Here is a 22,481-nt window from a genome sequence, read left to right on the forward strand (position 1 = left end):
AGATTGCGCAATTGCTAGCCGTTTTATTCGCCGACCGCACTTCGATGCATACTCTTATTAAATTCACCTTTTTTTATATAATATACGGCAAAAAAGCAATGCTTTCGATTAAAACTTGAATTTAATCTTAAGCTACGTTATTTCAAAAGCTAATAATTAACCGTGCTAAGCTTATCGAATTAAAAGCACGCTAATTTCGGATGCGAAACGAAGATATTATAAAAGCTATACTTAAAAAAACCCGCTGCCGCTAAAAAGGAAAAGATGCTTTTAATAATAAAAAGAACTTCCGAATTAAATCTTTAAAAGTAAATGACTTAGTCTTTAAGCACGACTCGATACGTAAAATAAATATATCTAACGTTAAAAAGCTGGATTTTCGATAGCTTAGCCTTTATTAAATTTCGTCGGTAAATATAAAAGGATACTATAAGTTAAAAGAGCTAAGAAAGGACGAAGCCTTATTAAATAAAACATTTGCCGGCAATCGATTAAAAAAGTTCTACGTGCGATACACTCTTAAAGCATTACTACTTCGCTTTAAGCCTTATATAAAAAGATCTCTAAAATAGCTTTTATTAAATAAAATAGCCGAGTCCGGCCTTTAAATCAAGCGCTCAAATAGATTTATTATTCGATTACCTAGCTTTATAGAAAAACAACGGAGCTAATACGCAAGAGTTTTTAAAAGCAGTAATAAAGAAGCAATAAAAAGTAATTAAGTTATAAAAGCATAACTATACGTGAAAAAAAGACGAATTTAAATTTAATTTTTTGATTTTTCTTTATTTAAGTTTAATTTTCTTTGTTTTCTTTCTTTTTACACTTTCTTTATTTTCTTTTTTATATTAAAAAGCTTTACGTTATCATATTTATATGCCTTCGATCTATTATATACAAGCATATCATATATATAAAGCGGACCTTATTCGAAGGCTAATTAAGAAAAGCATACGAAAAATCCATTGCATTAATTACCTAGCAAGCTGCCGATACGCGATAAAAACCCTTCCGACCTTATAACTTAAAGCTAAATAAAATAATGCGAAAGCCTTCCGTAGCACCTTAAGCATTGCTCTTACCTTTCGAAATCTTATCGATGTTATTACGACTCGAACTCTTCGTAAAACTACGAGTATTGCTACGGCTAAAACCTCGCGAAAAGGAACTACCGGTATTGCTACGATTAAAAGCTTAGCGGGCACTTTAGCGAAGCCTCTTTGCTTAAAAAAGTGCTAGCGATTTCGAAGATAAAGATAAAGAAAACAAGGACTTTTTAGTAATTTATTATAATCAAATCGAAAGAGAATCATAAAAGGATCGCAATATATACTTACGCGGCTAAAAAAATTACTTAATAAAGTATTGTTTCGATTTATTACAGCTAAAATCTAACGCAGCAAGTTTAGCGAAGCTAAATCGGCGATAGCAGCGGCGGCAAGTAAGCGTAACGCCGAAACGAAATTTAAGCTAGCTAAAAGACCTTTAGCATTAGCGGCGGCAAAGAAAGTAGCGGCGATACGAGCCCGAAAAAAAGAGAAAGCATTATTAACTCGAGAAGCGAAAGCACAGCGAGTCTTTATAAAAAAGTTATTTGCAACTATGCCTTTACGAAAAACGTCGTCGGCCGTCTTAATTTTATTATTTATAACCGTTATCGCATCTATTAAGACTATGCTAATATTAACGACTTTTGCGAAGAGCTATCGAATTAGAATTAGAACGAGTATAAAACGAAAGGTAAAATAACTTACGAAGATGTAAGTTGACTTAATAGCACGGCAACGCTTGCATTTAATAGATTTATCGGCGGAGAAGATGCATCGATTCGTAGCATTATCGATAGTTTTGCTTGCGTAGCTTACGCACCGAAAGCAAATCGATAATATAATAATAAAAGATAAAGTTGATAAGTAGTAATGCTAAAGAAAAAATAGAAAAGTATAAAGTTAATATAAGAAAAAGGTACTATTTATAGCAAGACTTCGAGTATATACTATCGCTTTTATTTTTTTTATTACGTTACCGCTTTAGGCCCCGCGCTATTACCGATTCGATAATGCGTCACCACTTGACCGCCCAAACCGGCGCACGCTTATCTTAATAATAATACCAACGCTCGGATTAATATTATTCTTATAATTAAATAAAAAAGCTATAAAAGATATAAAAGAAAATTGGACCCGAAAAATTATCTTGCATTCTCGTTGCTATTCTTATCTTCTTTATTATATCATATACGCCCCGTACTAATACCGATCCGGCGATGCATTATTAAGTAATACTTTAAAATCGTATTGCGACTATGCAATTCGGCCATATGCTCGTTTTGCAAACTTAACCTTACTACCTTAATAAAAAGTGACTCGAAAGCGAATCTGATTCGAAAAAAGAACGTATATAATAAAGTTAAGGCTTTATATTTATTTTATCTATGTATATAATATTAATGCTAAGCACTTTTATTACGTAAGTGCGCTATATGCTTTAGCCTTGCTAAGTACGTAGTTAAGTCACGTAATTAAGTCACGTAGTTAAGTCACGTGCAAGCTCTTATATAAACGAGTAGTTGGTTCTTTTTTAAATCACTACAATATCATACATAATACAATACACGTACTCATAGCACACATTCGAGTGTCTTTCGATCGTCCTCCTTTTCCCCCTTTATTCACCTACGATTCTATTATAGCTATATTCATATATATCTCTTAATTTGACGTTAAGTATATGTCGGAGCTCTTCCCTTCCATACTAGCTAACTAATAGGCTTACTTATCAAGTTAAGGGTCCCTTAACTGCTAATATGCTAAGCGAGGCATGCCAAGTAGCCCGTGAACCATGGTTCACGGGTGAGCTTTCCTAACTACTGCTACTAGCTAGCTAAGGTCGATATAGATATACCGACAAAAAGTGCTGCGAATCGTTTGATCTTTAAAAATAACGAATATATTGTAAACACCTTGCCTGATAAGGTACTTGCCATGGCCACTAAGGCCATACTAGACGGACCTATCTTCTATAAGAAGGCACACATCTCTTAGCTAAAACAATTAACGAGCTTTCCACTTATCTTTTTTAGCACTTCTTTATAAGATTACGAGGTCTAGCTTTAAAGCTAGGCTTTTATACGGTATATCTTTTTAAATGCTTTTACATTAATGACTTACGCAAAGATTTAAACCTTTAGTCTTTATTTTTATACAGCTTATTATAATCGCTTGATTCGCAATCAAGTTGATCTTCGTTTATTATTCAATCTTTTTTACATTTTACAACTACAACTTTAAGATAATTAAAACCTTATTTCCGATAAGTTCGAACATCGAAACGCTAAAATGGCCGAAGTGCAATATTTCGATCCTTCGGCAAAAACTCTCTTTTATTATTAATAAAAAAGAATTTTCATTTATTAATAAAAATACTTTTTTATACCTTAGCTTTTATCTTAAATTAAAGCAATTAATATAGTCCGGAGTTATTAGCGAAGCTAATCAATTGATTCTTAGGTTTTTTATAATTTTGATTTTAATTATTAGTTTACTTTTGCAAAGGGTTTACTTTTTTTAATTTCGGATCGAAAATACTTTACGAAAATCGCTTATTTAGCTCGTAAACTCGATTTACGAATTAAAATCAAACAATTTAAAAACCTTTTATTAACTCGATCATTTTTAGCATATATATATATTTAATCTTTAAAATATCGAAAACTTTCTTAAGATTTTTAATATTAAAATCGGCGTAAAGTTACTTTTCTTTTCGTTAAAATCTTTTAAATTTATTAAATCTTTTAATCGTATTCTTATAAGCTTCGGACCATTTTTATTTTACTTCGACTTTTAATTAAAACCTTTACTTTTATCGAAAACACTTGCTTCGGAAATGCTTTTTAAAATCAATATTAGTTTTAAGATTTATATTACTCTTTTTCCTTTTGCTTTTTTATTAGGCCTTGCGCTAATTATAATCGACTTAGCTATTTTTCACGCTTTTATAACTATTCGCATACTATTATTAAGTGCTTTAAGAGCTTTTTACTTTAATAGTATTAATATCATCGACTTTATCGAAAAGTATAAAAAGACTTATAATAACTTTAATATCTTTAAAAACGATCGGTTCGTTAAGCTCTTTCGTTATTGCGATAACCTTTGCAAAGAAGTTATTAAAAGCTTGCTCGAATAGAAAATTAAAAAAGATTAAGCTGCTTTCGTTAAAGCTTTAAAAGCCGAGTTTCGTAAAAACGATATTTAGTAGATTAAAGACTCGGTCGCTTTTTTATAAGAATTTGCTATGCAAAAACAAGATATTAATAACTTGAAAAACTATTATCGCATTTTCTTTCGAGTCTTTAAAAGACTTATTTTAATGCACTTCTTAAGCAAAACCGAATAAAGCTGCTTATTTTTTTTCGAATTGCTCGTCGGAATTAAAAATAAAACGATTAAGCATTATAAAGTCGACGAACTCGATTTAGACTTTTATGCCGCTTTCGACGACTTCGTCGCATTCGCTTTTAAAACCGATTAAAGTGCTAAGACTATCGAAGCTATAAATCGGGAAAAGTCTTTTTTAGTTAACTTTATTAAAGATATTCGGACTTTAATTAAAAAGCATATCGAGCTAGCTAGCGTTTTTAAGTCCGTTAAAAAAGCTTTAGTAATAATGCCGTTCACTTGTAAATTACGATTTATAAATGAAAAAAAGAAAATTAATAAAGTAGGTTTTATAATTAAAAAGTTTTTTAACTTGCAAATTAATGCGATTTATAATCGAATTAATTACTTTAAAAACTAAGTCGCTAACTTAATTTTTCGACGCTTTATTTAATCTCAGCTTTAAGTTCGATTCGAAGATTACGACGAAGCTTTTATTAAGTATACCGCTTAAAATGCTCGAAGTAAAGTTAGCTTCGAAAGTAGAGTTTATATTGCTGCTATCGGCTACGGACTATAAAAACGAAGAAAAAGAAGAAGTAAAAGATACGGAAACTAAATGCAAGACTATAGCTTTTGCGAAAACTTTAAAAATACAATTCAAGCTTTTTATTAATATCGAAATAAATATAAGGCTTTTAAAAACATAATTAATAAAAGATATATTTATATTAATAATTACGAACGCTTTTGCTTAAGACTTAAAAGGATCGGTGCTTTTATTATTTAAAAAAAGCAAAGAAAGACTTGATTTAGATTTATCGTATTAAACGTTCGTAAAACGAAATACGATAACATTTTAAAAAATCGATTTATTAACGGACTTAAGATTTATAAACACTTGCTTTCTTATTAACAATTAATCTAGCAGCCAGCTTAATATTAGCTCGATTAAAATGCTTAGCAATTAACCAACTAGTTAAAAGAGCTTATTATTATTTTTAAAAGATTAATCGATATTAAAAATATTAATATTATAAAATAGATTAATACATTTAGCTACTTATTTAATATAAAAGTCGCTTCGATCGAAATTAACGCCGCCGCAAAAGACAAAGTTAAAAAGCTTTTTTCGCTTTCGGAAAGATCTAAGCTTATTAAGATCAAGAAGAATATCCGATAATAAAAGAAAAAGAATTACGGCACTCTTAAAGCTCGTGCCTTTTAAGAATCGAGTATTGCTATAAAAATAGATTTTAAAGATAAGTTGTTCGATAGTATAATTAAAAAAAAGTCTTTTAAATTAGCTAAAGCCGACGAAGCTATAAAAGATATAAAAAAAAAGGTTAAGATCATTTAGCGAGTATTAAAAAGAAGAAAAAAAAAGACTTATAAACAAGAGAAGTTTATTAACCTTTACGTTATTATTAAAGCTTAAGAAAAAGCAATAGCGGCGATTATAAAATCGAGAATCGAAGTTTAAATTAAAGATCTATTTGGATTTAGCTCTCGCTTCGATAAGCTATTAAGCTATTATATTCTAATGGTTTTCGATGCTAAGGAAAACGTAGAGGTCTTTTAAGATAAGCTTATTTTTATGAACGCCTTAATTGTTAAACGTTTAAATCGGAATAAAAAAGGCAAGCTAAACCTCTTAACAACGCAAATTCGCAAATAACTTATCGCTCGCAATTGCTTCGAAATGGCGATAAAGACTTTAAAAGTTTTTATTAATATCGACGGTATAATTAAAAGCAAATCCTTTCTCGATAATAAATTTAAAGTTAATATAATAAATAAAAAAATAGCTAAGATAACTAAACTATTTATTATAACGGATCGAGCCTTAGTTTATATAATCGTATCTAAAGATCTTTATAACTTCGATAAATAAATAAACGACGTCGAAGTTATTATTAGCGGAATTACTAACTACGCCGATTTCTTTATTATTAATAATAGCAATCACGAGGTCATCTTAAGTATGCTTTTCTTTTTGGAATTTTAATTCTTTTTTTTTTATTTCGATAATAGCACGATAAAAGTCTTTTTTTAAAATTACGATCGATTTACTTAAAAATAAATTATTATTATAAAAGATAAGTCGAATTTAGTCGAAGACTCAAGAAATTAATAGCTAGCATGCAAGCTAAAATAGATGCTAAGTTAAAAAGAAGCTTAAAAAGAAATTCCGCCCGTGAATTATAATTTACGAATAGATCGGTATAAAAACAATAAAATTATAAAAAAACAATTCAATTTAATATTAAGCAAAACTTATTAAAATTAAAAACATTAAAAATATTTGCAATTAAACTCGATAAATCGAAAAATTTTATATTTATTATCGATAACGATAAGAACCTTTTAAAAAAAATATAATAAAAGTTAATACGATATACAAAAAGAAAGCGAAAAAGGTTAGATCGATAGATTTAAAAGTATCGAATAAAAAGATACTTAAAAGGATCGATAATTGGTTTAAGTAAGATAAAAAAGCGAGATTTTTTAAGCTTAAAAAACCTTTTTCGAAATACTTTATTAGCAAGTTTTCCGACTTAGAAATTGAATTAAGATTAACGAAGGAACGATTCGAAGCACTTACGATTAGCTCTTAAATTACCTCGGAAAAGAGAAAGCTATTTTATTAATGCTTTTTAAATCGAAAGAAAGCAATAGCTTAAGATTTTATTTATCTTAATTAAGTCCGGAAAGAAGTTATGCTATTTTAAAAAATCAAAACGGTGCTTTACGAAGCTTAATAAAAGAAAACATTTACGATATTAAAAGCTTTATAAGAAATAGTTATTATTATATTAAAAAAGCGATTAAAGTAAAAGGTTTTCGAATTATATTAAGGCTTTTATCGGAACAAGTGGTTTATTATAGCAAAAAAAGAGAAAAGAAAATACAAGCTGATTATTGCTATAATTAAAATGAACCGTATTACAATTAAAAACGCTAATATTGCTTCGAACGTAGATTAGTTCTCGAACGAATTTGCTAGTTTTACGATAACTATATTTTTAGATTTCTTTTTTAAATATAATTAATTCTTTTTCGACGTTAAGTCTAAGGATATAATAGCTATTTAAACGCTTATCGGATTGCTTCGGATGACTTAAATACTTATAAATGCTATTAATTCGATCGCTTAATTCGTTAAAGTCATTTATAAGATCTTTATAAACTATATTCTTAACGTCTGCTTGCTTTATATAAATAACGTAAGAGTTAAAAGATCGCGATTTTTTTATAATTACGAAGAAGTTTTGCTCGAAATACGACGATTCGTTTTAAAATATATTTAAAATATCGATAAGATGCTTATAAAGTTTAAAAAAGCTAAAACGATCGTCGAAACGAAGTCTTAATATTGCATGCTCGGCTTTAATATCGTTAAATTCGTTACGGATAGCGAAGGACGCTACTTTTAAACCATTAAAATTAAAAAGATATTAAAATAGATTAAATGCAAAGATGTATCGAAAGCCTAAGCTTTTATTAAAATCGTAGTCTATTATAAAATCTAAATTAAAAACTTTTTTACGATTGCTGCTTTAATTTACGCGATTATAAAAAAGAAGGTCGAATTCGAATAGTTAAAGCTTTAATAAGAAGCGATAAGGCTGCTTAAAAAAGCTTTGCTTTTTGCTTTCGCTTTTATTAAGATCGATTATAACAAAAAAAGAAAGAAAATTTACTTAACGATAAACGCTAGTTTTAAAAGATAAAAAGCAGTATTATAGCAAAAAGACTTTAATAAAAAGCGATATCTTGTTAAGTTCGAAAGTGGTCTTTAAAATCTTGCGAAAAGCAAATACGACGCGATTAAGCGAGAATACCGCGGTGCTTTAAAAGCTATAAAAAAAATAAAAAGCGAACTATACGAAGTTCATTTCATTTTAAAAACCGACGCTAAAGTATTAATTGATCAATTTAACGGATCAGCGAGCGATTTGCTTAAAGCTTTCGTTACGAATTAAATTGCGTAAATAAAATTAATAGATTTTAAAATCAAGCATATCTTTAAGATTAAAAACACAGCGGCGAACGGTCTTTTTAAAAAAGGAAGAGAGCATCTTTTAAATATTAAAAAAAAAGAAAAAAAAGATATTAACGATTAAATTATTAACGAATTGAGCATTATTTTAATATTCTCGATTAAACGATTCGTAAATTACGGTTTACGAGCTAAAAAGAGAGTTTTAAAGCACGATTACTTATTCGACTTCGAGCTTATCGCTTAGTTTTTTATCACTTTTAAACGCTTTTCCTCGATCAAGACTTACGACTTTTAAAAGTTTAAAAACAAAGCACTTAACTACTTAATTAAAAATAATTACTTTTATAAGCGAGCAAACAATTTTTATTCGATTAAGTTAATTATTAACGGAACTTAAAGATGCTATATTGCTATTTCCGACGCTTATTAAAAATCCGAATATAAAAGAGCTGAATCAACTTATTACTATACGTTAAAACTCTTTTTTTAAAATGAATGCTACGAAGATTGTAAGGCTTTCGTTTAAAGCTATAAGCTTTATTAGAAACGCAAAGCTAAACGAATAGAAAACCTTTTGTACTCGACTTAGCTTACTTAAATATAATCGAAAGTTAGCTTAAACGTATTACGAGTATTTACTATCGATAAAAGGATGACCTGCTTCGTATTAGCTAAAAAAGATCTATTTAAATAGCTAGAAAAGCGACTACTTCGATTAGCTAACGCCGAATCTATTGCTAAGTTCTTTTAAAAAGATATCGTTTATCGCTACGGATTATTCGAAAGACTAATTATCGATAAAAGACTCGAAAACAAAGCAATTGCTAAGGCTTTCGCTATTAAATACGGGATCAAAAGGGTCTAAATCTTAAGCTATAATTCGAAAGCAAATAGAATAATTAAAAGAGGACATAAGGATATCTTGAATAGCTTATTAAAAGTTATAAATAAAGGATTTAAAAATTAAGTTCGTAAATTCAATAGAATGCTTTTTGCGGTCCGGACATCGATATACGCACTTATTAAAGTTACCCTTTTCTTCTTGAATTACGAACGAAAAGCTAAGCTACTTTTAAAATTACGATAGTTAATTTAAAAGTTATTGCTATAGCAAAAGGTTCGATCTCGCGTTGACTTGCTTGCTATAAGGTTTAAATAATTAAAACTTCGAGACGAAGATATCGACGAGATCATTTTAAGGAAAAAGCGTTATCGATTTACCGTTAAAGCTATTTAAGAATAAATTAAAGTCTTGAAATCGGAACTTATTAAAAAGAAAGACTTAATACTTTTTTATAACGTTAAACGAAGCATCGATATATCTGCAAATATTAAGCTAGATTACAAGTAGCTAAGACTTTATATCGTTTTTAAAGCTTATAATAAAGGATATTATAAACTTTAAAAAACCGATAAGATTAAGCTTAAAAGCACCTTTGCAGCCAACCGATTTAAACGATTTTATCGCTGCGATTAAACCTTTTTTCTTTTTAACGACAACGAAGAAAAAGAAAAAAAAGATTCGGGTTTTTTAAATAACTTAAATCTTAATAAATACAAGCCTTTCGACGACGGCAAAAGTAAATTACTTAACTTAAAGGTGATCTTTAAACTTAAGTCTATTAACTTTTAAATCATTCTTTTAATACTTTCGAAGGAATAAAAACTAGCTTATAAAATTATTTCTTAATTTGTTTTTTATTTTGTTTTTATTACTTTCTTATCTTTTTTTTATTTTATACTTATTTTATAAAAGGACGTGCTCTTAATAATCACTCTTTTTGTTTTAGTAAGGAAGGGTATTTTTTACGTTTGTTTTTTTACTTTTAGACTTGCTTTTTATTATATTTTTTGTTCTTTCTTTATTCTTTTTACTTTATTAGCTATTTACTTATTTTATATAAATTGTTTTTATTGTTTGATTGTTTTTCATTTGTTTTAAGCTTATACGGCTATTTTCTATTTTTTATTTAAGATTGTTTTTTTGTTTTAAGCGTGCTTAATTACGTATATTCGAAAGTGAATTGCTATTGGAAAAAGTAAGTCCTTTTTATAAATGTATTTATATAAGAAAGCTCTTCTTTTCTTTTTCTTAACATTTTCTTTTTTTATATAATAACAATTATAATAATATCATTATCACTTTCCCTTTTTACAATTATATAAAACTATATTAATATTAACGACCTTTAATTATTACTTAGTTAATCATTATTACTATTAGCTTTATTTTATCATCTTATATTTAACTTATAAATTGTAGTTCACGAATTAAATATGCTTTTTAAATTAGCCGCCGTTAAAAGAAAAGCTTTTGTCCGAGATACACTTTTTAGCTTATTAATAAGCGAAGAGCAAGCTGCTTTGGTCCGATAATCGAGTTTCGAGCTAAAGTTTAAAAGACGAGTTATTAAGACTTTCGATAAATTCTTTTAAACTTATCGTTAAATAAGCAACTTTAATCAACTAGCTATGCTTAAAGTAGCAACTTTCGATTTTAATAATAAATTAAGTAAAGAAAATGACTTGATCTTATAATACGATTAATTCTTGCGAGCCGAATGCGTAAAAAAGAATATAAACGCCGAAGACTTTTTTTCGATTTACGATTAATTTATTATTAAAGTTACCGTTATTTACTTTTTACGCAATAAGAACGTTAAAAGATATAAACGAATCAAGAGAGCTTTCGACGGCGTTAAAAGCTAATTGCTATACGACGATTATCTTAAAGCTATATGCATTTTAGTTCGCAGCGCTTGCTAATTAAGCGTTATTCTAAAGACTTGCATCTTTAACGCTTACGCTATCCAAGTTATCAATTACTATATTATTGCTTACGTCGCTTTTTAAAAGACTATAGCTAATATAGCTCGAAGACGCAAGTTTATTAAGCTTAACGCTACGATAATTAACTTTATTTGCTAGACCGTAGAAAATAAGATTAATATCAAATAAAAAAATAAGATCGCTATTCTTAACGAAGGACTTTTAAAGAAGCTAAGATTAAAAGTCTTATTATATAGCTTATTAATTTTAGCTTTCGATAATATTAAAAGCGAATACAACGAGCTTAAAAAACGTATAAAGTTTGCCGACGAAAATTAAACTTGAAATTTCGTTTTATAAAAAAAACTCGAGTTCGAACTTCCATTCGTAAATTATAGTTTATAAATATTAAATAACTTAGCAATTAAAGCGGGATTAAATCAACCCTTTGCTTTTAAGACCTTTTTACTTAAATCACTTATTACGCGCCTTTCGCTATTATTAGCTTTGTCTTAAAAATCGATATTATCTTTTGCTAATAAGCTTTCGAACGCTAAACTGATTGCTTCGATTATATCTACTTTACGCAAGTCTATCGACGCGAGCTCTTTTTTAGCTTTTGCATTTAAAGTACAACGCGACCCGCTCGAGAATTAATTGCTATTAGCATTATTCGTTAAAAAAAGAAATAGCCTCGAATACGAATTAGCAAAAGCCGTATTAAACCGCTGCTTCGAACTCGTCGAGATTAAAGACTTTATAAGTATAGACGTAGCTTTTATTAACTTTTGCTAAGACTTTTATTAATTAGCTTTCGACCGCTTAAACTTAAACGAAAATATCGATAATGCTTCGCAAATTGCCGCGGAATCAATTAAAAAGGCTATTAATTAGATCCGCAAGCTTTTAAAAGACGAATTTTTTAATAACGCGATCTTACGACTCTTCGACCGTCGTAGCTAAATAAAAATAAATAAGGAAAAGAGCAAGGTAGTAAATTACTTTTTGCTATTCGAGATTTTTAATTTAAGCTTTAACAACGACGATTGCAATTGCATAAAGATCTTTTAAAAAGTAAAAAACGTATTAGAATTTAAAAATAAGTTTAAAAAACTCTTTGACTTGAACGTTTAAACGAAGCTTTGCTTTAGCTGCAAAGTGTTATCGTCCGCTATTAAATTATTAAATAAGGTTTTTTACGAAGTCTATACTTTCGAATACGCTAAATACCTTGGGCTAGCTACGAAAGGCTTTACAATAGTAATAATCCGTTTTAATTTATATCGATTTATTAAAGCTTATTAAACTAACGCTTTTAATAATTTTATGCTTTATTCGAACAATTAATCGATATTCGCTATTAAGACTAAAAGCAATATTCTAGCTAAAAGAATGTTTAGCTTAAGCTTTTTTAAGTTTAAAGCTAAGCCGATGTATTTTAATAAGCTAAATTAAAGCATTAGCTTAATGGGCACCGCTTAGAAGAATAGCCTTTTTAATACTATAGATGCGAGTAGTTATATAAAAGTCTAGCTTATATTAAAGGCTTTTTTTTTAAACGATAAGCACGGCAACTAGACCTTTTTAACTATTATAAACAAAAAGATCTAGATGTATTTGCATTACTTTCGGACTAGTGATTTAAAAAGAGCTTCGATTAATACACTTTTTAATATAGTGCACTTTTTAACTTAACAAGTCCTTCGGAGCTATTATAAGCTATATTTTGCCGCTTTATTTAATCGCCGAAACGAAAATTATAAGCTTATCGCTTATTCGAAACCTTTTTAGCTTTTTAAATGCAATAATAATGCTCGAGTGATTGCGATTAAGCACGACGTTAATATTAAACGATTCGTAAACCGTAATTTACGAATAGAAAATAAAGTTTTAAATTACTATTTAATGCTTTACGGCGTAAAGAGCTAAATCGAAAGCTTAGCTATTTAGCTTAAAAGCTATACTTACGACACGACTTTTAAAAAGACTATTAAATAAAAAGCTTTTAAACTTAAGTCGAAAACTTTAAATGCTCTTAAGAATATTGCGCCGCGCTAACTTTTCGCTATAATTAATAATTTCGCTACTTTTATATCCGTTATTACGAAACAAAATGTTTTTTTAAATATAAACGCTTTTTAAAATTCGCTTTGCGAATAAGCGATCTTTTTTAATAATTATACCGCTTTGCTAAACGATAATACTTTAGAAAATAAAATCAGCTTTATAAAGCACGCTTACACGATCGTCTTAAGACGTATACCGCTAACCTTTCGGTAAAGAGTTATTAATAAATCAAGCTAACCTTTCGCCGTTATAATTTAATTGAATTACGTTAATTACGTATCGAAAGCTTTAATCGAAAGAATAAATTAAAACGAACCTCGAATAGTAAAGGAATTAACCGTTATCTTTGCTATATCTCGAACTTAATTTTAAAAACACTTTATTAAGTATAAAAAGAAGTTGTTTTCGGCATTTAAAAAAGGATTTATTATTATTTTAAATGCTAAAGCTAAGACTTACGAAGCCAAGTCCTTTTCTAAAAGCAAAAGCCGTCGAGCTAACGACTTTATAAACGCTAATAAATTGAAGGATTTTAAAAAGAGCTTGCGATTGATTAAATTGTCTTTTAACGACTCCGATTTAAATATAAAAATTAATTTAGAAAGTGCGAAATCTATTCGTAAACTACGGTTTACGAGCTAAATCGGCAAGCTTAAAGCATTATTTTTTTAACTAAAATCTTTAAACCGCGCATTCGATAAAGCTATAAAAGCTTTAAATGACTTGCTCGCAAACGAAAACGATTTAATTAATAGCTCCGAACCTTATTTTAACTTCGCTAACTTTTCGTCGACCAAGTTCATACTTATTAATAATGCTATTAGCAATAAGCGCAAAAACGATATACGCTCTTTCACTTTTAAAAATGCTGCTATTAGCACGTTATCGTTTAATACTAGCTTTATTAAAAGAAAAAGACCTTCTTAGCTTAAAGAAAACGAAAGAATTAAAAACGTAAGCACGGAAAAAGATTATAAAGAAGCTGCCGAAGCATAATTTAAATATTTAAAGTTTAAAGACAAGATACTCTCTTTTTTTTATATATTAAATTTTTCTTTTTTTAATACCTTTTTTTTCTTTTGCTTAATAGCAAGCGAAGGCGCTTATTTATTTTATAAAAGGACGGATATAAACACTTTGCTTAATAAGGTACCTATTATAGCTATTAAGGCTATATTAGACGGACTTATTTTCTATAAAAAGGCACACATCTTTTAGCTAGAATAATCAACGAGCTTTCTACCTATCTTTTTTAGCACTTCTTTATAAGACCACGAGGTCTAGCCTTAGAGCCGGGCTTTTATACGGCACATCTTTTTGGATGCTTCTACAATATTAAAAAGATTAAAGTTCGGATTGCTAGTCTTTTCGTTAACTTAGCTTTCGTATTAATTAAAGTAATCGTAAAAGGTTCGCTTTTAAAGCTTTAATAGCTTATCGTTTCGAATGACCTTTGCGAGCTTTAGCGACGCTTAAATTAATAATTATTTTTCGCTAATAGCTTTTAAAAATGCTTTTATCGCAAGTGTGCTTATCGTTTCGTAAAGCTCGTTTATCTTCGCTAACTTATAAATAGCTCGATGTTTTTTAATCTAAACCGCTAAAAAGACGCTTTTTTGCTTAACTACTTGCAAGGATTTATTATAATTTCGTATTATCGATAGCTTAAAGCTCGAGTCGGATGGACGGCATATTTCTTAAAGCTTTTTTATTAAGAATTAAATAAAAGTATTATCCGCTTTTATAGCCGTTAAGATCGCTTCCTCGAGAATAAAGCTCTTAATCGTTTGTCTAATTTAGTTTATGATTTAATTGCTTTTATTACTTAAGATCTTTTAATTAATAATAGCGAAATTGTATTCTTTTATATTATCGTTATACGCTTTTCAAACGTCTTCGAACTTAGCTTCGCGTAATCGTAAAAGTCTATTAAGATCGTTTGCAAAAGCTTTTAAGTGCTATTTATCTTAAGCCTTTCGTTAGCGTTTTTAATTCTAATAATATTCGTTATTAAGCTCCGTTATTATCTTTATAATAGACTTCGTTTTTAATTTAATTTGCTCGATAAAAAAAGCAAGTTCTTTTACGTTAATACGAAGAGCTGCGTATTGTTTTATATTAAAGCGCTTAATAAAGTATTTGTAATTCGTAATCTATCTTAAAAAATCGCTACGACTTATAAAGTTCGTTTTATTAATTAAAAGAATTTCTTTTACTTTATCGTTTATTATTATAGCAATTGATTTTATAACTAGAGCTTTTAAAAATTAATTAAAGTTCTTAAAAGTAATAAGTATTAGTTGTAAAGAATAAATATAATTAAAAAAAACAGATTGCAAAAATAAAAATTATAGCGAAGTAGCGTTAAAGTGACTTATAAAATCCGCTTTCGATTAATTCGAAAGTTGTTAAAAATTAATTAAATAGCTCGTGAGTGCGAATATAGCTTTTAATTATAATGCTTATTAGCATTAAGATCAAAAGGAAATTCTATAAATTAAATGAAACTTAATATATTTTATTTAAAAAGCTCGTTAGGATTTATATATATGTACTTAAGAGCTCTAGTGTGCCAAGGGCGCTACTAAGCGAGGTCACATAACATATCATATATAGCTTGGGTGGAACCATGCCTGTTCCGCACAACAAAAGATTATGAGATCCAGCCTCAGAACCAGGCTTTTATGCGGCATATCTTTTTGGGTGCTTCTACAATACTAAGCGAGGCATGCCAAGTGGCCCGTAAACCATGGTTCACGAGTGAACTTCTTTTAACTATTACTAGCTAGCTAGCTAAGGTCGATATAGGTATACCGACAGGTATGTTATGCAATATAGTCTTGCACGTGCTTCTCACGTGCCTGCTAAGCTTCTTAAAAGCCACGTACCATATATATACATATCTACAGTTGCTCTTTTGCTCTCTTAAATAAATCAAACACTTTTATCGCCATCTCTTGGACCCTTGATCTTTGCTCCACCTAATTAGGTATACGCCATCTGTCACCATATAACTTAAAATCAATAACTACCGAGTGTAAAGGTCGAAGGTAGCTAGGGTTTATATATACGCAAGTAAAAGCGTTAAGGACTCGTGAATTATAGTTTATAGGTCAAAAAAAGGGAATAAAAGAATACGAAGAATACGAAGGAAAAAGGAAGGAGGTAGCTTAACGCATATGGAGATACGTCCAAAAGACTTGGCGTGTCGTCACAGGGCGGCTACTTATTTTATAAGGGGACGGATATAAACACCTCGCCTGATATGCTTTTTGCCAGGGCCATTAAGGCCATACTAGGCGGACCTATCTTTTGTAAGAAGGCATACATCTCTTAGCTAGAACAATTAACGAGCTTTCCACTCATTTTTTTTTGCACTTCCTTGTGAGGACCATGAGGTCTAGCCTTAATGTCGGGCTTTTATACGACACCTCCTTTTTGATGCTTCTACACCAACATTTATATTATAACGTAAGCTCTTGAGCTACCGAATTACTGAACTTCTTATAAAAAAGATATAAATACTATACGATTAAAGCGTATTATAAGAGTTAATAAGGCCTGCTTGCTGCTATGAAAAGCGTAAAAAATCACTTGAAACCTCGCTTTAGAACTTCGGTAGAACTTCGAAGAAGAAAATCAATTTGGAAGCTGAAATTTAAAATCAGTTGCAATTGTTAATTTTGTATTGAAAGTCAAAGAGCAAGGAGGATGTTGGAATATTAGGTTCTGCTTGTATTCCCTTGTATGGACTAGCGTTTTGGCTGGTCTCTTGGCTACTCCTTTGCTATAGCTCTCAGTACTCTCATACCTAATCTACTACACCTTCTGCACTCCTGATTCTATCAGTATTACCCTTCGAGGGTGCCTCAAAAGTTTAGCTTCCACATTAAACCCCCTGGTTGCCTTACCCTCGAGGGGTAATACTTACGCCTGGGACGTAGTAGTACCACGGTACAAGCCTAAGTATTACCCTTCGAGGGTAAGCCAACCAGGGGGTTTAATGTGGAAACTAAACTTTTGAGGCACCTTCGATAGTGTAATACTACTACGTCGCAGGCGTAAGTATTACCCCTCGAGGGTAGGGAAAACAGGGGGTTTAAAGTGGAAACTAAACTTTTAAGGCACCCTCGAGGGGTAATACTTAGGCCTGTACCGTGGTACGTACTTAGGCCTGTACCGTGGTACATATCTTAATTAGTTAGTATAATAGTAGAGCATAAAGGAGTATAGCTTGCTTTTTTAAGCTAAATACTAGGTTTTCTTTCGCGAAATCTAAAAAAAGGCGAAAGCTTATAGCTTACAGCGTTCGTTTCCGTAGTTAATTCAAAAAGCGAATCGGCGAGACTTTATTCCGTTTCGAGCTCATTAAAAGCAAGAGTTTTAGCGTAGGTTTTATTAAAGGTTTTAGTCCGTGCTAGTGCTAAGCGATAATTTAATGCTTGAGGTATCGAAATTGAATTGCTATTGTAGCGATCTTAAGCGATTACCTGGGGTATTTACGGGAGAGCGGGGGATCACATGGACTTAAGAAGATCTCAAGATAACAACTTAGGATTAATAATTATCGAGAATAGAGGTCGAAGGAAGCTATAAGTTACATACGTAGTATAAGAAGGTTGACTGTAGTCAACCTCGGTGAACCTAAGGAAGCGCCAAGAGAAAAGAAGAAAAAGTGAGGTAATATGAGAAGGAAAGAAGGGAGTTAGCCAAGGGATTGGCGCTGATGGAAATATCGCTTAGGAGACCTGGCGTATTATCACAGCTACCATATACTTCGTATCATGGGTAAATACGTAGTAGTACTACCCCCATAAATAAATGTCGGACCCAGTTTAGGCCCATAAATCATAGAGCGGTGGTTTCTTAATGGCTCAAAGCCTTGTCGACTCCACTACATAGACTAAATACTGGCTCAAAGATACTTTTCAAGGCTGAATCCTTATAAGTTGATTGGTGCAAGCCTTGGTAAAATCCCTTGCGAAATTATACTTTCGACATTTATTCATAGGAGGGGGTAGTAATGCACAATTCTAGTCTGTGCATGCTAGATACTTGGCAATGCTGCTTGAATTGTTATCGTTATACGTACCGGTAGTATCGTTGGTAGTACCCCCTGCACAAGAGCCCTGTGAACGGAAACCTCTAGAATTGCGCTTAGACAGCGTTTGTACGTATTTCGGGCTTGTACCAAGTAAATTTTAAAGAATAAGGAAGTAATGAAAACGAGTCAGAATTGCTTGCTTGCTCAAGGTACTAAAACAACGGACCTTTTCGGGCCTTACATAAACTATTAGATAGTTTCAAAGCTTTCTATATTATTAATAGAATACGTAATGGTATTGCAAATTAAAGTCGGGTCGAATATTCTGATGCTACGTCCCGGGCGTAAGTATTACCCCTCGAGGATAGGATAACCCAAAGGGTTTAAAGTGGAAACTTGACTTTTGAGGCACCCTCGAGGGGTAATACTTAGGCCTGCACCGTGGTAGGTTCTGATATATCACCTGACCTCGCTTAGAATATTCTGAATAAAACAATTATTACAAATCAATGATGTAATTGTTTCGCCTACTTTAAGAAAGGGCACTAAAAGTTGAGACGTCAAGTCTTATTATTAGCTTTAAATGTTAAAGGCCTCGGAAAACAGCTTTGCACTTTGGCCGGAGCGGAGCGAGGTCTCCTGGCGCCAGAGCTTGCGGAAGGCCGCCGAAGAATAGACCTCGTATCTTATCATACTGCCTTAAGCTGGATACACTTATCTCATAGGCAGAAAATATTGCTTATTATGCTACTAGACTTATCGAAGGCGGAAACAAGACTCAAGGCCAGTACCTCCGTAAATAATAATACGTCCCAGGCGTAAGTATTACCCCTCGAGGGTGCCTCAAAAGTTCAGTTCCCACTTTAAACCCCCTGGTTACCCTACCCTCGAGGGGTAATACTTAGGCCTGTACCGTGGTAGATTAATAGTAGCAGATAGGGAGAACAAAGGTGGGGGAGGCTATGGTAGTTAAAGGTTGACGCTCTTAATAGTAACTACGGAGGTATAGCGGTTAAGTATCGTAACCCTCGTCGACTCATGGCTACTATTTCTAAATCACTCAGGCAATAACGTGATCGCTAGGCACGGGATTTCCAAGAACCTTATTTCACCATAACCCAATTAGATTAAAAAAAAAAGGCTGTAGATCGTTGAGGGTTACGATACGTAACCGCTGTACCACTGTATAATACTCGTAATAGTTATGGTTTTAATAAAAGCGCGAAAATCAATATATTCCAAACATTTATTTCTGCGCGATAAAATGATACGGCAAAATCGAATTGGTAAGATTGCAGGAGCAGTATCGGTGGTCGAGGATTACAAGTAGTCTGTGCTGTCGATGATCGGAGGTAACATGGGATGGCTACGTAGGGTGATCAGTGCGGTCGCTAATTGCGGGAGTACCCGTCAGCGTAAGACAAAGTAACCAGATCGAAAATATACGAGAGACCCTCTGGACGACTTTAGAGAACCGGTCGGTCTGCTCAGGGAACCGTCTACAGATATGTACACAGTAACGACATTTACGATTCGCGCAGATTACGATCTCGCAAAACATTTCCAAGCTTAGACAGGGGCTGGCAAAGAGGGCGGAGCAGTCATGAATCGCATAAGATCAGATCTACACTTCCGACGGATAAAATGGAGTTTCAAAAATACTTCGTTCGGGATACTCGAAATCAAGTCACAAAATCTTTCAGAGTACTGACTAGGCGAGAAAACTATAGACATTTAAGCAGAGAAGAAGCACATCCTTATCTCCCGGCCATCCTCTCATTGCGTGTACTACGAAGTATATCAGTAAGTGTTGCGGTTCAAACGATGAGTAAGAGGAGTATTGTTGGTTTACAAAGCAGAAGAAGTTCTCTGCGCCGTAAAATCAAAATAGTGGGGGGGATAAGAAACACGACGATTACTTACGATGTACGCAGCCTTGATGCCCTCATCGATATTCTCCTTCATCAACACAGGCTGCTCGCTACGGGCGGAGCTGGTGGCCAGGTTGTTGCCCAGCTCTTTCTGTGTGTAAATGTATGCCATGTTGATGGGAACGGCCTCCTCCGCATAGTTCATCTTCTTCATTTGGCTCTGGGTGTAGATATATGCCATGTTGATGGGAACGGCCTCCTCCGCATAGTTCATCTTCTTCATTTGACTCTGGGTGTAGATATATGCCATGTTGATAGGGACGGCCTCCTCCGCATAGTCCATCTTCTTGAGTTGATTCTGGGTGTAAATGTAGGCCATGTTGATGGGGACGGCCTCCTCGGCATAGTCCATCTTCTTAAGTTGCTTCTGGGTGTAAATGTAGGCCATGTTGATGGGGACGGCCTCCTCGGCATAGTCCAACTTCTTGAGTTGCTTCTGGGTGTAAATGTAGGCCATGTTGATGGGGACGGCTTCCTTCGCATAATCCAACTTGGACTTGATCGACTCCTCAGTCAACTGTCCAGCCACCATCTCCCTGGTCATCTTCTTGTATGGCACCCACATATCCTTGCGAGGATACGCGACGCCCTGAGGAACAGGCTTCTCCAAAAAGGCGCAGAGCGTCTCCCAGCCCTGCGATGGATCAAACTCAAGCACATCTCGCTTCAACTCGGCGGCCGCGGCGTGCACACCCGCCATGTGCGTGCGGAAAGCCTGGCGTCCGTTGGCCTCGAAATCATTGCCCCAGAGGTGCAAGTTGTACAGCTTTGCAAGCTGGGATGGCTCGGCCTTGGAATTGACGAATGCACAATTCAAGGTCTTGCACATGGAGTCGAACCAGAGATCCTCCGATCGGGTGCTCAAGATGATTCGGGCTTCTGGGTAGGCTACCATCAGCTCCCGGTAGAAGATGGAGCATGGGAAGTCGGAAACAGCCTATCGATTTGGATTAACATTGGAATCTTTGAGCATACGAACGGTGGTGATCAACTGTCGATCAGGTACGCACATCGAAGTCTTCCAAGAGCTCGTCAAACTCCTTGCGGCCAGGCATAGGACCCTTTCCCTCAAATTTGGCCTCGAGGGCAGCGACCCATTTGTCATGATGGTTGTTCGGGCCAACCGTTGTCATGTGGTAGACGTTGGCACATCCGAGAGTGCGAAGTGCCTCGCCGATGGCTGTAAGATGTTAGTTAGTAACTGATATTATAAGTTGGCAGCAGTAAGTAGCAGGAGAAGGAAACCAACATTGTGTGCCGGTCCTTGGCATGCCGAGAATGAGAACTTGAGGTGCCATCTTGGGAGTGAGAAGTCAAAAACAAATTGGAGCTCTTTTTCAAAATTTGGGAATAATGTCAAATATTCGATTGCAGTTGTTCAACGAAAGAAGGGAGAAGGAGACTGCTTATAAGAAGTCCGTTGAACCGAGGCTGCCGAGAACGTGTTTCTCCTGCTGACGCAAACAGACCCTATTCTATCGAAGTCTATTACGAACTCAATCTGCTACAGCCTGTTACATATAAGGAATTGCCATGAGTGCCATGTCGCACCACACCGCGTGGCTATCGGCACGTCCTGAAGCAGATAAAGTAGCGGTCACTTGGAAATTCGAATACCGTATAATTTGATACTTACGCTTTGGACTCCCGTTGAAAGGCGAAGAGGGTGGATGCGTATCCGGACTTCGGATGATTCGGGATCTTATCTAACCGATAGTTTCCGCGTGCCTTATAGTAACACCCTAAACTGAATGCCGCTCTATGCTGCGAATTTTTGAATTTTTTTAATTTTTTTTCCAGTGCGTCCCGGATAGGTAAGCTTGAGATTCTAATTCGATTCGAGAAAAGCCAATTTCGCACTCACGTTCCAAAGGCTTCCGGCGCTGTGATTACCTTATCGATAATCATAAGCGAGCAATCAAGGTTGACTTTTGAACTTTGCGGTGCAGCGTTACGTGCTACTACATGTGCTCTTACTACTACTACGTACGTAGTACGTACTACGTCGCAGGCGTAAGTATTACCCCTCGAGGGTAGGGAAAACAGGGGGTTTAAAGTGGAAACTAAACTTTTAAGGCACCCTCGAGGGGTAATACTTAGGCCTGTACCGTGGTACCTAGTATATACAAGCTCTTATAAACGGGCTTTCATATAGTAGTACGTACGGGCTCTGTCAGGCCGCCGCGCTTTAAGCGAGCTCACGAGCTCACGTGCTCTTCATCTTTATACGGAGTATCAATAATGGACAATTGCTTTCTCTTTCTCCCTTGAATAAAGCGGGCGCT

The 22,481-nt window shown here is 33.2% G+C and overlaps 1 protein-coding gene across 1 annotated transcript; it reads right to left on the reverse strand.

The window, feature by feature from the left end:
• Positions 1–20,041: 20,041 nt before the first annotated feature.
• L3040_006300 (uncharacterized protein) lies at positions 20,042–21,494 on the reverse strand (the record flags this gene model as incomplete). The annotated part of the gene is made up of 4 exons (XM_066154052.1): positions 20,042–20,053; positions 20,189–21,133; positions 21,207–21,376; positions 21,446–21,494. 4 exons carry the CDS (start codon positions 21,492–21,494, stop codon positions 20,042–20,044), a joined length of 1,176 nt encoding a protein of 391 aa, XP_066011043.1.
• Positions 21,495–22,481: the final 987 nt, after the last annotated feature.

This window comes from Drepanopeziza brunnea (assembly GCF_022702325.1).
Source record: "Drepanopeziza brunnea f. sp. 'multigermtubi' strain 214-2 chromosome Unknown ctg11, whole genome shotgun sequence".
Lineage (NCBI taxonomy): Eukaryota > Fungi > Ascomycota > Leotiomycetes > Helotiales > Drepanopezizaceae > Drepanopeziza > Drepanopeziza brunnea.